At 34.6% G+C, this 14,338-nt stretch overlaps 1 protein-coding gene across 1 annotated transcript; it reads right to left on the reverse strand.

The window, feature by feature from the left end:
• Positions 1 to 1,587: 1,587 nt before the first annotated feature.
• On the reverse strand, positions 1,588 to 5,913 carry atf3 (activating transcription factor 3). Its single transcript, XM_016470794.1, is given in 5 exon segments — positions 1,588 to 3,487; positions 3,490 to 3,628; positions 3,814 to 3,921; positions 4,154 to 4,404; positions 5,826 to 5,913. Coding segments are annotated over 4 exon segments (606 nt in total). The 5' UTR covers positions 4,397 to 4,404; positions 5,826 to 5,913; the 3' UTR covers positions 1,588 to 3,371.
• Positions 5,914 to 14,338: the final 8,425 nt, after the last annotated feature.

The raw sequence follows: 14,338 nt of genomic DNA on the forward strand, positions 1-14,338 counted from the left end.
TTAGATTTCATAAAAGCTTGTTTTTATTACAAGCTTTAATATACAAAATATACATACATACACACACACATATTCTGTATGCTGATCATTTAGTTCCAAGGTGTAATCTGTATCTGGTTGGATAGTTTTAATTAGAAATAGTGATTCATTGCACTGAGTGGAAAACAAATGTGAACAAAGAGTGCTTAGTTTCCGGTGATGATAATACAGTGTTTCATGTTTATGGGCTCTATATGTTTTCAGAAAAGAGGTGGAAGTTATCCGAGAGTCATTTCTGAGAGTTTATTATCACATGTCTGACATCAGTCCGCATCAGCAGCGATGAAGCAATGAGCAGCAACTCGGATTTGATTGCCCCATAAATATGTTTTTTTTTTTTACTTTAAGGGATGTGTGCTAACAAAATGACTCAAGTTCAAACTAAACTGGAGAATATAGCAAATAAAATGTCCAAAAGGGACTGTTTTTATTGTGGTTCATATGAAAGGGAGGAGTACAAAGCAATGATGGCACATCATGCAATGAAAGATTATAAAGCGTTTTATTAACTTAGTTGAATTCAACAAAAAGATGGTCTATGCCTATAAGATTTAAGATTCAATGCACCTCTGACTCTGGTGGAGAATTTAAACCTTGGAAACAGGTGTTTGTTGATTTATGTATTTAGTCAGTTAGTTAGTATAGTTCCATATTAAGATTAAAGGTTATTTTCATGGCAAGATTAAAGTACTTTAATATAAAAGTACGCAAAAGTAGCCCTTAAAATGTCACAATAAAAAACAAATATCTTTCAATATGACATTTGATAGAAATTCAATTTTTTTAACTTAAAAAGAAAAAACAAATCCATGAAAAGTTGCATTAAATCACACTTTCTACTGAAAACCAATAAGCAGTGTCTCTATTTGTGCATGTATTTTTTTTATCACGACTAAAACCAGTCATGTTCAATTATTTCCTCTCAAAGTTCTCATGAATGTTAAAATGGTACTTTTAGTTCCTGTACAACCATACTTATAGTTTTGAATATGTCAACTATGAAATAGTTTTAAAAAGCAAACCAATGAGTTTGGTAGCAATTATTCAGAATTCTAAATATTTCCCTCTTTTTTTTCCCCTAAAGGGGAGTTACCAAAACTCAGGTACCGCCACCGCTAAGAGTTCTTTAGCAGCTTTGTTCTTTCCGAGGAATTTCAGGAGAGCTTTTAAGATTATTATCTTCTCATGCAATTCCCACATTTAATCAGTTCCAAAACATAATAATAACACGTTTCCCTTGTACGAAATCCACCCACCTTCAAAATAATCATTCAAATCAGCAGAAAATGCTGAATCATTGCTCTCTGGCAGGATGAACTCGAGCAGCCTCAGGGTTACAATCTGCACGTCTCTCAGGTTATACATGTGCAGACTTGCCCTACCGCAAATTTCTCAGCACAACCATAAATGGTGCTGGTTTTTGAGCACGTCAAGTACACTTTAAAAAGTAACAACGTTTTGGTGTTGCCTCATCTGAGGTAATCAGCTTGACTCAGTTGTATTTAATCACATCTGACTTGAATAAAACCAGCACAGAATGACTCAATCGCAAGTGGTATAGCTTTTTATTAATAAAGTATCAAAAACAAACAACAGTCAAAATGAAGCCATACATATGTCATATAAATATGTCATTGAATGTTGCAGGCCATTTATCTTCTCAGTCATGACTTTTGGTAGCAATTGCACCTGAACACTTTGACATGGACACCAATGACGTGATTGATGAATTCTGGTTTAACCACAAATAGAAAGCATAGCTTGAACAAATACAAAAAAGAAAAAAAGGAAAAAGCTACCTGACACCTGCGTCACTTAACCTTTCAGTGCATGACAGAACATACATTTAAACTATGCTCAAAAACATAAGGGAGAAGTTTGTGAAAAGATCAGGGGTTTTCCTTGGTTTAGCAGAAATTAGTGATTTTATACTTTAGTACACCTTTCTATAATATTAAGAAATACAGTCACAGGGCCTGATCAGATGTCTTGTGGTGTGTGTTTCTTCACTAACAACATGGTGTGACACTAAAACTGCTTGACACGTGATCTAAGAACATAGTTAGACAATTAATAAGAACTTTACTTCAAGTTTGTTTTTCTTTAGGACAAGCCCAGCCAACAAAAATATGTTCTAAGAACATTTGGCTAAAATGCTCTCTGTTATTTCCGAATAAACTAAAAACAAATATGCAAATGTTAGAGAAAACATTAAGGCAAATCATGCTCGATCTAAACCATTTGCTAACATTCCTGGAACATTACGTTTGAATGTTCTGAAACAAGTAGTAAGCAGTAACAAAGTCCAACTAAAACATTTCAGAAAAAAAAGACATTACAAGATGGTGCTAACACCAAATAAATGTCCATTCTATTAATGTTACTGGACATTTGCTCTTAACATTTCCAGAACATTAGCCAAAGTTCTGAGAACATTTCTTGTTAGCTGGAAGTGTAGAGGGTTGTGCATCTAGACAATAACAACACACAGCTACAGTATATGAAAAATGCAACATCAAAAAATAAGTATGTCCTTGCTAATAGCACAAAAACACTTTTTTTTTTTTTAACAGTAGGCTGGGAAACGCAGACCTTCCTGATCACAGCATTGTAACAACAACATAGTCATACGGTTGAGGTGATAGCAGACAGGCTTTCGGTGAAGAAGAGTAGAAACTTCCTTGTAAGTAGCGTGCGGGACACCTCGTCGTCTCAAAGTCCACTCCGTGTCGACTTCCCTGTTATTTTATCTGTTTATTTAATGTGAGCTTCCTGTAATATATATATATATATATAGACCAGGTCCTGAGAGATTAGTAGCAGCTTGAAATACTTCATGTGGCATGTTATGTGGACACTTAACAAGGCAGAGGCCAGAGATAAATATGTAACTAAACTAAACAACTTCATCACCCTGTATGTCTTGCCAGTAAGTGAAAAAGATACACGCAAATTACTACATTTGTTTCCTCTCACTAGAATAGTACTTGCTGTCAAACACACCGCCAGGGTTTCATTTAACCAACAAGCTGATAAATAAATGAAATCATGTTGTTCTAGCATCAACATGACATCAGGCTTTGGTGCATACAAAAAGCATATCATGTTAAACATACATACAATTACGAACACATTTAAATAAGAGGAAAAACGCATCAAACGTCCTTCAAAACTTTAGTGCTTTAACAGTCTCTTTCAGTGTACATCAGACCGACCTTGACTGGCATCATGGCAGGCACCCGTGTTTAGTCCTTTATAACGTGGGTGAACCTTCCAGTGTTCCTTGGCAAGGACTGCCGAACCATTAGCTTCTTGCCTGTATAGTTTGTGATTTAGAGATGGCCACAGCTAGTTGGTATTGAGGTGTGCGTTGGTCCACTTGAGGTAAGATTCAGACCTTGCAGGGTGGTCTCTTTGATTTGCTGGATGAAGAGCTTCCTCTCATCTAGGGGGTCTGGCCGTTCTGAGCTCGGACGATACAGGTGGGCCTATGCAGGTTGAGCATGTAAACTAGCTGCTGCTTTTGGTTCTTCAGCTCCTCAATCTGGGATTTCAACTCGGCATTGATGGACTCCAACTTCTCTGACTCCTGAATTAAAAGGAAAGCCATTTATAGACTACATATGAGTGTATAATAAATAAATAAAATAAATAAATAATTAAAAAATAATAATTTTAATATATTCTAAAAAAAATAAAATAAAATATATATATATATAAATATATGTAAAAAATGTTTTAATTAAACTTATATAATATAATAAATATAATTACCTTTTGTAAATGGTCTGTTTTCTCTTTTTTCTTGTTTCGGCATTTTGCTGCTGCAATTTTGTTTCTTTCCCTCCTTCTTTTTCTCCTTTCACTCTCCTCTGGAGTGACCTGAAATGACAATATTTATCAGATATGTTCAGATATACCTACATTGCGTAATAAATATTGATTTCATGAAAGCTGAAACCGCCTAATGATTCTGAATTAGGTCCACAAGTGGATGAACAAGTGAATTGTGCAAGCATGGCTTTTCTGCATGTGTGTTACTCAATATAACTAATGTGAAATACAAGAAATCACATTTGATTCAATGTTCTAACTGTAAATGAGTGGTTCTCACCTCCCGCTTCATCACAGGAAGTTCAGTGGGGCGTTCGGTGTTCATACACGCTCTGTCAGTGGTCAGGGTGCTCATGCCGTTGGACAGGCGTTTGTTCTGGATGGCGTAGCGCAGCTCCTCTTTCACTAATGGAGTGAAGTTGGTGAAGTCGTCCAGCGTGAGTGAGCCGGGCGGGGAGAGGCAGGGTACCAAAGCAGACGCACTGATCTCCAAGGGACCCAAACCAGGATGCTGAAGCATCATTCCGAAATCTAAAACATTTGAAGCAAGAGTTAAATCATGGTCTTAATATGGAAACTGGATCATAGTAAACTTTCTGTAGTCAGTTACGAACTCTACCACCTTCTCTAAAAATGACCAGACTGCTGAGTTACCTGTAAAAAGTTAGTCATGTAATAAAAATGTAAAAATACTACACTGAAAAATTAATAATTAAAAACAATACATGTAATTTAACAATTAATGTAAAGAAGTATTTCAGAAATAAAAAGCATGAATGTATATAATTCTATTCAATATATGCATATATGTATGATTTATTATAAACAATTTAGATTTTTATTCACAATTTATGGATATATAAAATATCATATTTAACAAGGCAATAAATATACTGCTAAAATGTTTATATTTTATTATATTAATAATATAATAAATCCCCTTATGATTTAGTGCGCAAGGAGTATTTCCAAATCTTATTTTGTTTAGTAAATTAAATAATGATAGTATTATTTTAATGTTGTTGTGTATTGTTACCCTTATGGTGTTTTATGTATATAAAACTATCTTTATACTGTTATTATTTATAAACGGTTGCTAGAAAGTTAATTTTTCATAAGCTTAATGTTTAAAGTCATTTAGCCTTCAATTTGACCACATGCCTACATTTTGCAATGATTTTATATTTCAGATTTTAATAGCTCAAATAAGTTAGTATATTAAAATAATACAATGTAATGACACGTACACTGTGCTAGCCCATCACATAATGTTTTAACATCATCACAATATGTTATTTTAGGGTATTTTTTAGGTTTGGCAACAGTTGTCTATATAGATTGCATATACATTGAAGTTACATATAACTAATCTTATATAGAATATATCAGACAAATATTTTATTCATTTATTTATTTAAAAGTTATGCGATTACATTCAGCTACTCGAATTACATGTTCTACTTGTATGCATTGCAGGTCTACAATCTTTATCAGTATAATCCGGTAAAATCATCATCTTTAACTGTTTAATAAACTCTAATCCGGTTACCATGAAATCTCTATGCGAGTAGTTCAAGTAAATGTGATTGTCGTAAATATTTTTTACAGTCGGCTATAACGATACGCCAACAGAACCACATACAATTATCAGTTATCCAAATATTTCAACATAAGTTACCGCAACCCAGTTCCGCACGTTTTGTAACTATTCTAGAGGACTTAGACTATGATAAGAGAACACTTAAATACAAAAAACTATATAAATATAAACAGCATAAAAGACTACATTATGAATATAAAATGGAGCTATAATAAGTACAATCGCTTGACCCAAAACACAACTGTATCGAAATCAGTCACTGGCTGAGTTTATTTATTAGAACATCGCGTAGACATTTTCCAGTGTGTTCTAGAACCCCATAAATAACAAGTGAAACAACGTTGTCACTCACCTTGTTTTGACTGAATAAACGCGCGTGTTGTGATGCTCTCCTCCGACTGGAGTGTTCTCGCGCTCAGCTGGTAAAGTTACAGTTGTCGCCGGCTCGTTGCATCACCTCTTTTTATGGAGGACGTGAACTAGCTACTACGGGGGGCGGGGCGAGTGACGTCACCCTATTTATAGTATCAGGAACGCTGTCTTTGCGATGATGCAATCAGGCAACCCTCTGTGCGCACCATAACTGGGCAAGCTCAGCCCCCGCCCTCACCGCACTATGGAGGAATCGAAGTCGTAGCCTGACATGTTAACCTAATGAGCAAATAAATACATACCCGTGTAATGACATGGGATCTCTGGTATGCTCTAGTGTAACGTACTGAATAGTTGTGGGAAAAAAAGACATGGGAGAGGAGAGATTGACTGGCTAGTCGGTCAGAATGAGAACAGAAAATCACTCTCACTCTGTTAAACACACTCATATTTTGTCTGTTAATGGAGAATTGTATGAAGATGGAGAGAAGATCCCAAGGTCAGTGTGTTGCAGTCTTTTATTTAGTCTGTTTAGTCTTTTAAAGTCCATGAATGCTGGGTTAAATACAACCCAGCGCTGGGGAAAAAATGGGCAGCTATTGGGTTGTTTTGACCCAATGGTTGGGTTACTACCCAGCAGTGTTGGGGGTAACTCATTACAAGTAATGCGAGTTACGTAATCAGATTACTTTTTTAAAGTAACTAGTAAAGTAACGCATTACTTTTTTAATTTACAAGAAAATATCTGAGTTACTTTTTCAAAAAAGTAATGCCAGTTACTTTGTTTTCCCATTTATTGACTGACAGCTCTCCTGTCCCCATATTGGGAGAAATCGGGAGTACAGAGGCGTTCTGTGCGCTGTGTGAACATGATGTTACTGTAGTTCTAGACTAAATGTGAATGTGCATTAATTCATCCCACTCCCCAGCATTTTTTAGAGTGTGATCATTTGGTTTTGCACATCCACCAAAAAAGTTCTCACCATTTAACATCTTAATGTCCAGCCGTTTAACTTGTCCCAGTAATTTCTATGATTTACACTCAAGTTTTCAGAGGTTGATTTGATTTTCTTTGTCAGTAATTAAATTCAAAGATTGAATATCAGTGTAATTTTGGCACCACTTTGATTTTACAGAGCGCATGTTTTTAATTTTAGTGAGTTGAAATTTTACTGTGTGTTCAAAAAAATATAATTTAAGGTTGTAAATATAATTCTAGTAAATATTGCTGCATGCAAGTTTAGACATGGCTTTATTCTATTATCATTTGTATTAGCCTATTTTTAACCTTTTCTGAAATCCTAGTTTATCTGTGGGGTGAAATCAGTGTTAAGCTAGTGGATATGAGTAGTTGTTTTTTGTAGTAGTTGTGAAGAGTAGTTGTGTTTCCATTAATGTTGCATTTAATTTCCATTGTTAAAACAGATGGAGGTGTTTTAGAGCAGACAGGATTATTTCTTTATCTTTGTAATATTAAAATAAATTACCAAAAAAAAGGAACACACACACACACACACACACACACACACACACACACACACACACAGAGTCATGTTTGTTTCTGTGAATTGTGGGGACTTTCCATAGACTTATATTACTTTTATACTGACCCAACAATATCCCCTAACCCAACCCTAAACCTACCCCTTACAGAAAACCTGTTTGCATAGTTACACTTTCAGATATACATCATTTACTATATTTTTTTCCCACGTGGGAACCACAGGCAAAATTTCAGGTTTTACTATCCTTGTGGAGACATTTGGTCCCCACAATATAGCATAAATAAGTACACACACACACACAAACAATCTGCCATATAAATCTACTAAATAATCAGATAAAGAAAAAGGTGATGAAGCAAATGTTAGAGCTCATAGGCTTTTGTTTGTTTACTTTGATTTGTGGTGGATAGATGTTCAGTGGAATGATTTTGAGGTGATTTCAGGGAGTGGGCAGTCGGCAGTGTCTGCATTCCTGTACTGGATGTGAAGCACAGCTCTCTTGCTCTAGTTGGGTCATTACACACCCTCACAAGCTCTTACCTCTGGGTTCTGGAAATTTCCAGTGATCTCTCTTCACCAGTCCTGGTGCAATCACTACTAAAACACTCCCTTATTACAAACAATTATGCTTGTACACACAATAGTGTTACTAAGGAGCCATGTCTAAACATGACACAAAGACTAAACATGGCAATATTTATTTTCCCCAATAGACATGATGGCTGTCGAGCTTAAAAACGAATTTCTCAGAATGAATGAATCTGAGTTTTGAATAAGTTCCATTTGACCTATAGCAAAGACTTGAATATGAACTATTGTAAAGTGAATTTGCTGTTGTTGTTTTGACATCTACTGATATATATGGAAATAACTATTAGTGTAAGTTTTTATATGAGAGAATTAGATTCAGGTTTTTTTTTAATAGCATTTCATGTGGTTTCTGATTTTGCCCTTTGTGGTTTATTTTTCCTTGTTTGCTTTTTCCTAAAACTCAAAGAGTTACATTAAAAAAATTATATTATGAAGTGAATTTGTTGCTTTTTCCTAAATTGATATCTGCCGATAAAAGATATGAAGATATGAAAATGAAGATACAGTGTGGTCTCAAAAAAACTTTTAAACCAAGTAAAACCATTTTTATCTCAAGAATTTTTTTTTTTGTAACTTTTGTTACGAAAAGTAGTCTTTAGGTTTTAAAATTGTGAAACAGTCTCTGTGTCTCTGTATGTGAATTGTTTGATTCACGGTTGTATGATTCTGTATTACTGTTTTTTTAATCATTATTGTATATTAGGCTACTTTTATTAATATATAAATTTATTTATTTGTAATTATTAATCTTTGTTAGTATTTTTTTTTTCTTCTCACTCAGGTTCGAGGTGGTTCTAGTATTTGTTTCTGTTTAAAATCAGTTAAAAAAAATTCTGAAACAATAAATGTATTGTTCAGCATTAAGACATAATATTATTTCTGGTTGTCAAGCGTTAGGGAAAATGTCCATAGTTAATGTGATGAACTACACTTGTGCTTATTCTGCTGGACAGCTGTGTGAACTTGACGGGAACTGACTTCAAACATTTAATATCAAGTTGACACCAGTTGGTTAAAAGTAGGGCTGCACGATTAATCGCATGCGATATTTAACGCGCATCTTATCAGTAAAGCCTCATAAAAATGACTTTGAAAAGGAAAGTTAGTTGTGTGAAATGATCTCGTATATTATTTGTTGGCAGATGTAACTTGGTTTGATTTTATGTGGTCCAATGCAATTAAACGCATTCATTTTTATATGTGGCGTAATTATTTTTCCTGTGTTTGGTATATATGTCTACAAATTACAGACATAATATCTTATGAAATGTTTTAATTTAAGTACTACATCAACCAAAATCACAAATACAGCTGGTGCTGTTGAAACTGAAATGATGCTTGTGATTTTTGCCATTTTTACAAAGCAAATGTGTCCATAAATACATTAAATACAGTAAAGATTTAGAGGCTGAGCTAGATACTAAGGTAAATTTATACTAATATTTTTAATGAGACATAATATTCAGTTTGTTTATTTTTAAGCTAAAAATGTATACCAGACATGTGTGGACCCATCCGAACGATCTATATCTAAAACCTTACACAGAGCTTAATATAGCAGTATTCACCATCTTATCATCTCTTTATCATATCTGGGAGGGCAGAGTCACGTCATAGAGTTCAAGTTGTGCTCCATCGTATAAAGTTAAACAGGTGTTTAAAGGCCTGCGGTCATTTTGTGTCTGGGACATGGATACAGCTGTTATGATGTCAATATTGACCTGTTAGCTATTAATACACAGTGAAGATTCAGAAGAAGTGATTTCACATTTCCATCTGTTACGTGATGATTGTTGTCTATCAAAAAAATGTGAAAAGTTTGAGTAAAAGAAAAGCCAGACAAGATGAAGGTCCTTATATTAAATATAATATAGGATCCTCTCCATTCAGTTTCTTTTTTACAGCCGTATTTTTAAAAGTCTTTCAGTTTTGTTTTTATGACATCCCCACTCAAAGTATCTTTATTGTTGATTTTTTTTTTTATAAGAATACACAGTCACGTTTTTAAAGGAGGTCATTTGTTATGTATGTCTTTGTCTGTATGTATGTATGCATTTATTTATAAAATTATTATAAATATATAGAAAGAGGAATCATAATTAAATCACAGTAGAATCACTTGATGCACTAGATTTTATGATTATTATAATGCTGCCTATGTCTTTCATTTGGCTTCATTTTCATTTTGAAAAATATTTGTATTTTGTACAAAGTGTTTATCTTTCACTTTTGTTTGTACCATACATACACTATTTAAATCTTCACAACCAGCATCATCATTATAATGAAAAGTATATAAAATATGTCCTAATTATGTCTATGCCATGTATACTATTTTCTGAAGCACAAAAAAATTACAAATTAAAAAATAAATAAAGCAAAAGAACGAAAGAAAGACCGAAAAGACTAATATTTTTATTCTTCCTTTTCTTATTTTATTCTCTTTCCAATTCCATGTAACTTTATGTGCTCATTATGAAAAACCAAGGCTTGTGCTTTTACTAAGTTCAAACAAGAACATAGTTTCTATAGTTCAAAATGTACCCAGATTATTTTAATAATTTAATTTCCCTTTATTGCATATTCTTCTTATTTGTACTTTTTTAAACTCCGAATGATATGGCCTTTGTGTCACAGGCTCAGGTTAAACAGCGCACAAAGCACTTTCATAAGAAGCACAGACTGCGCATTGTTTCTTTAAGACAAGCACTCGAGTATTCTCGCCAGGGGAGAACACGTCATCCTTCCGGGAAATTGAGACTACAGTAATCCTGAGACTGTCCCTTGTTTTCTAGGCTTGGAGGTGAGAAGTCAAATCACCCTTTTCCCAAAACATCACGAGTGTGAAACGAAACGTATATTGCTGGAATAATGAACGCAATCGGCATCGATATTTTGATGTGCACTTTCAGTCTGACACATGGCATTCCAGTCAAACGTTAGTCATCGAAAACGCCTGATGGTTTCTCTGTAGATGCCATTAAATCTACAAATCTAATGATAGAGTACAGCATCTGTTAGTATACCATATAGCACACTAGGAACACAGTCGATACCTTTATATAGGCTATAGGATTATATTTTGTGTATTTGTATGCAACTATGCCCCACCCTTTAGATTTATACATCAACCGACTGCAGTCAGAATAATATAATACCAAAAATATAAACATCCATATCGAAAGTATTACAATTATTTTCTAGACAACACTGAAACTAAAATTAAATCATTTGTTTGCAATTATTGTGTTATAATGTGGCAAGGTGTAGTGATGATCATCAAACTCATTCCTAAACTAACATTTACACATAAAAGTAGTAGTATTTATATATATTTATCAAGACCCATAAATGGGTCACGAGTCTGATGTAGAAATATGGCTTGTACTAATATAATATTTGGTTCTGTGTCACACTTTTGTTGTTGTTTAAGTATTTACAAATTATTAGTTGATAATTTGCATATTGTTTGGGCTATATGCAGTTCAGGTTCATTTAAAAAAAAAAAAAAAGTGATTTATAGATCAGTTTTGTTAAGTTGTATACGATAAACCATTTTTTATCATATGTCAGGTTGTCACATGGTGTCCAAAGTAAAATCTGGGTATTGAAGCAAAACAAGTCACTCCAGGTGGTTTAAGGGCTTCTACAGCATAGACCTCAAAATGACTAAATAATAACCTACATTTCAAGTCTGACGACATGTGGTTTATTCTTTTTTATTTCTATATTTAGTAAGCGTTTTGTATGGGTTGAGATTAATATTTTCCAACCAGCCTTGTCAGTGGATACGGAACGTACACAAGCTTCTTGAACTTGTTTAATATAATATAATATACGTATTTTTTCCTTTTTTTAATTAATTTGTAATGGTAATATTACAAGGTACATTGTCTTAAATGACTCGGCAGCAATGGGGCCCAAATATGTATAGCATCACTTGCTCAGTATAAATGTTGACACTGCTTTCTCTAAATAATAGTTTATATAGCTTCACTCTTACATATGTGAGATAGAAAGCTGTAGGCCTCATAGTTATTTATAAAGTCCCAGTTAACTCAGTGTTACCTTCACACTGCCCTCACCCTGGTACACGCACCACAGCACTGTGTACATGTTTACACCGGCTGCGTCCATAGCGACGGACTCCCGCCCAAAGGACTTTCGTCGCAGACAGTCGAAGAAGGGAAAGCCAGGATTCCCAACCCCGTCACAGGCCGTGACCTCATTTCTCTCTCCAGCAGGCCTCTGTGCTGCGTTTTGTTACTTCGGTCCTATGTGCAAACAGCAAGTAGGGTGGGAGCAAATACCTAAAGGTCATTCCCCACTAAAGCATAAATGCCTTGCGTAATTCATAAGGAAACCAAATTGAATCACGCTCGGAACGTAGTACATGTAATGAAACACATTTAGCGAGGACTTCCTCTTTTCGGAGGCACTCATTTTCCTGTCTTCGGTTTTTGGATTCCATTTAGAATGAAACTTCTATGTATGGTAACGTAAACTACGTTCTGTACTATCTGCTTCCTGGGGATGTGAAAGTAAATTGCTGCTTGTTCTGTGACTAAGGAAGTTTTTTATGATTTTTCTTTTCTCATTCCACATCCAGTGAGCATCCGAGCAATACCTCAGGCAAACCTCATTTTCATCATTCATTTCCCATTCCTCACTTCCTCACCAATTTGCTGTAAATTCTAAGAACTGGATTAATTGGGACATTTGACTTCTTCCTGGCACGTAGAACGTAACGCTCTAATTTCTGGTTTTTGATTTCAAGCAGGGAATTGAAGCAACACAGGCCTCCTATAAAAACTGCCACACTTAGTCTTTAAGAGCCACGTCATATTTAAAAAGTCACATGACTGCCTGTAAAGGATCTAGCTGTGAGTGATATAAAATTGATACGGTGAGCACAGAGCTGCACGAGAGGTTTCGGCCAATCAGCTTGCTAAGGTGAGATGACATCATCTGACCGCTCTGTGGTATGACTACAGTATGCATCATTGCAGCATAGGATTAATAGTTAATGATAATCCCTTGAGATCAGCCAATCAGAGCAGAGGAGAAGAACATGGTCAGGGCATGTCCACAACCAGCAACTCAGTGCTGGACTGATGCCAAATCCCTGTGCTTTGCCTTACCTGTGATATTAAGTCTGTTTATATCTGAATCAAGGTAAGTGCATATACACACTAACTTTTGCAAGAGATTCAGCGCTGGTAAAATTATATAAAAGATTGTTTCTAAAAATCTTTACATTTCAGAGCACAATACAGTAGACCATTTTTCAGCATGTATTATTTTCAAGCCTGCATATATGTCCTAAATCACAATTTAGTAGAATATTAACTTGCACAAGCTCAAGTGATGATGAGTTCAGTGTGTGCAGTCTGACATCATGATGAGTCAGAGAGTAACAGGACTCTGGAAATGCAGGTAGAGGCAGATGAGTCATAATCTCAAAGAACAACAGCAAAACAAAAATGCCCTGTGCCAGTTTTTCCTGGTTGTTATCTAAAAGACAAATTCACTTTTATAGATTTAAAAATATATATATCTATATACACTCTTAAAAATAAAGGTTCTTTATTGGCATCAATGGATCCACAAATAACCTTTACCATCCATGGAACCTTTTCATTCCACAAAAGGTTCTTTAGATTATTAAAATGTTCTTCACGCTAAGAAAAAATGGTTCTTTTAAGAACTGTTCACTGAAAGGTTCACTGTAAAAAAAATTCCGTAAAATTTACGGTAAAAAAACGGCAGCTAATTGACATCATGTTTTTATAACCTTTGAATCACTCAATTTCTGATCTCCTTTTCTTCTATACTTGGCTGTTTTTATCGGTATCGGCTGTGGTATTAGCCACAAACCAACCCACATAGCTGCCCGAAAGATGTCTCAATATGTAATTTACTTGTTTTCTCCACATGCTTCTGCTCAGTACTGTTACTGGTACTTTCACAAGACTTGCTGAGCTCAGAACCTGACTGTATATCGCAGATGCTTTCTTATCCAAAGTAATATACGGTACACTTAACTATTGTGACAGTCAACTCTGTATTAAAAGGGATAAAAAATGAAATCCAGTCAACCCCATGTCATTCCAAACCAAATTTCTCAAATTTCCCAAAATTATTTTATGTTCCATAGAAGAAAAGAAGTCATACAGGTTTGTAATTACGTAAGGGTGAGAAAATGATGACAGAATTTTCATTTTTGGGTGAACTATTTCTTTAACTGCTTATTAGCTCAGATTCTACTACATCCCTAAAATCTAATGACTGTGAAAGTCTTCATTTGACTGACTTTTGCTTTATAAAATAACATTTTCAATAGTGCTGTCAAATCGATTAATCGCGATTAATCACATCCAAAAATAAAAGTTTGTGT

The sequence above is a fragment of the Sinocyclocheilus anshuiensis genome, unplaced genomic scaffold, assembly GCF_001515605.1.
Source record: "Sinocyclocheilus anshuiensis isolate Anshui unplaced genomic scaffold, SAMN03320099.WGS_v1.1 scaffold2322, whole genome shotgun sequence".
NCBI lineage: Eukaryota > Metazoa > Chordata > Actinopteri > Cypriniformes > Cyprinidae > Sinocyclocheilus > Sinocyclocheilus anshuiensis.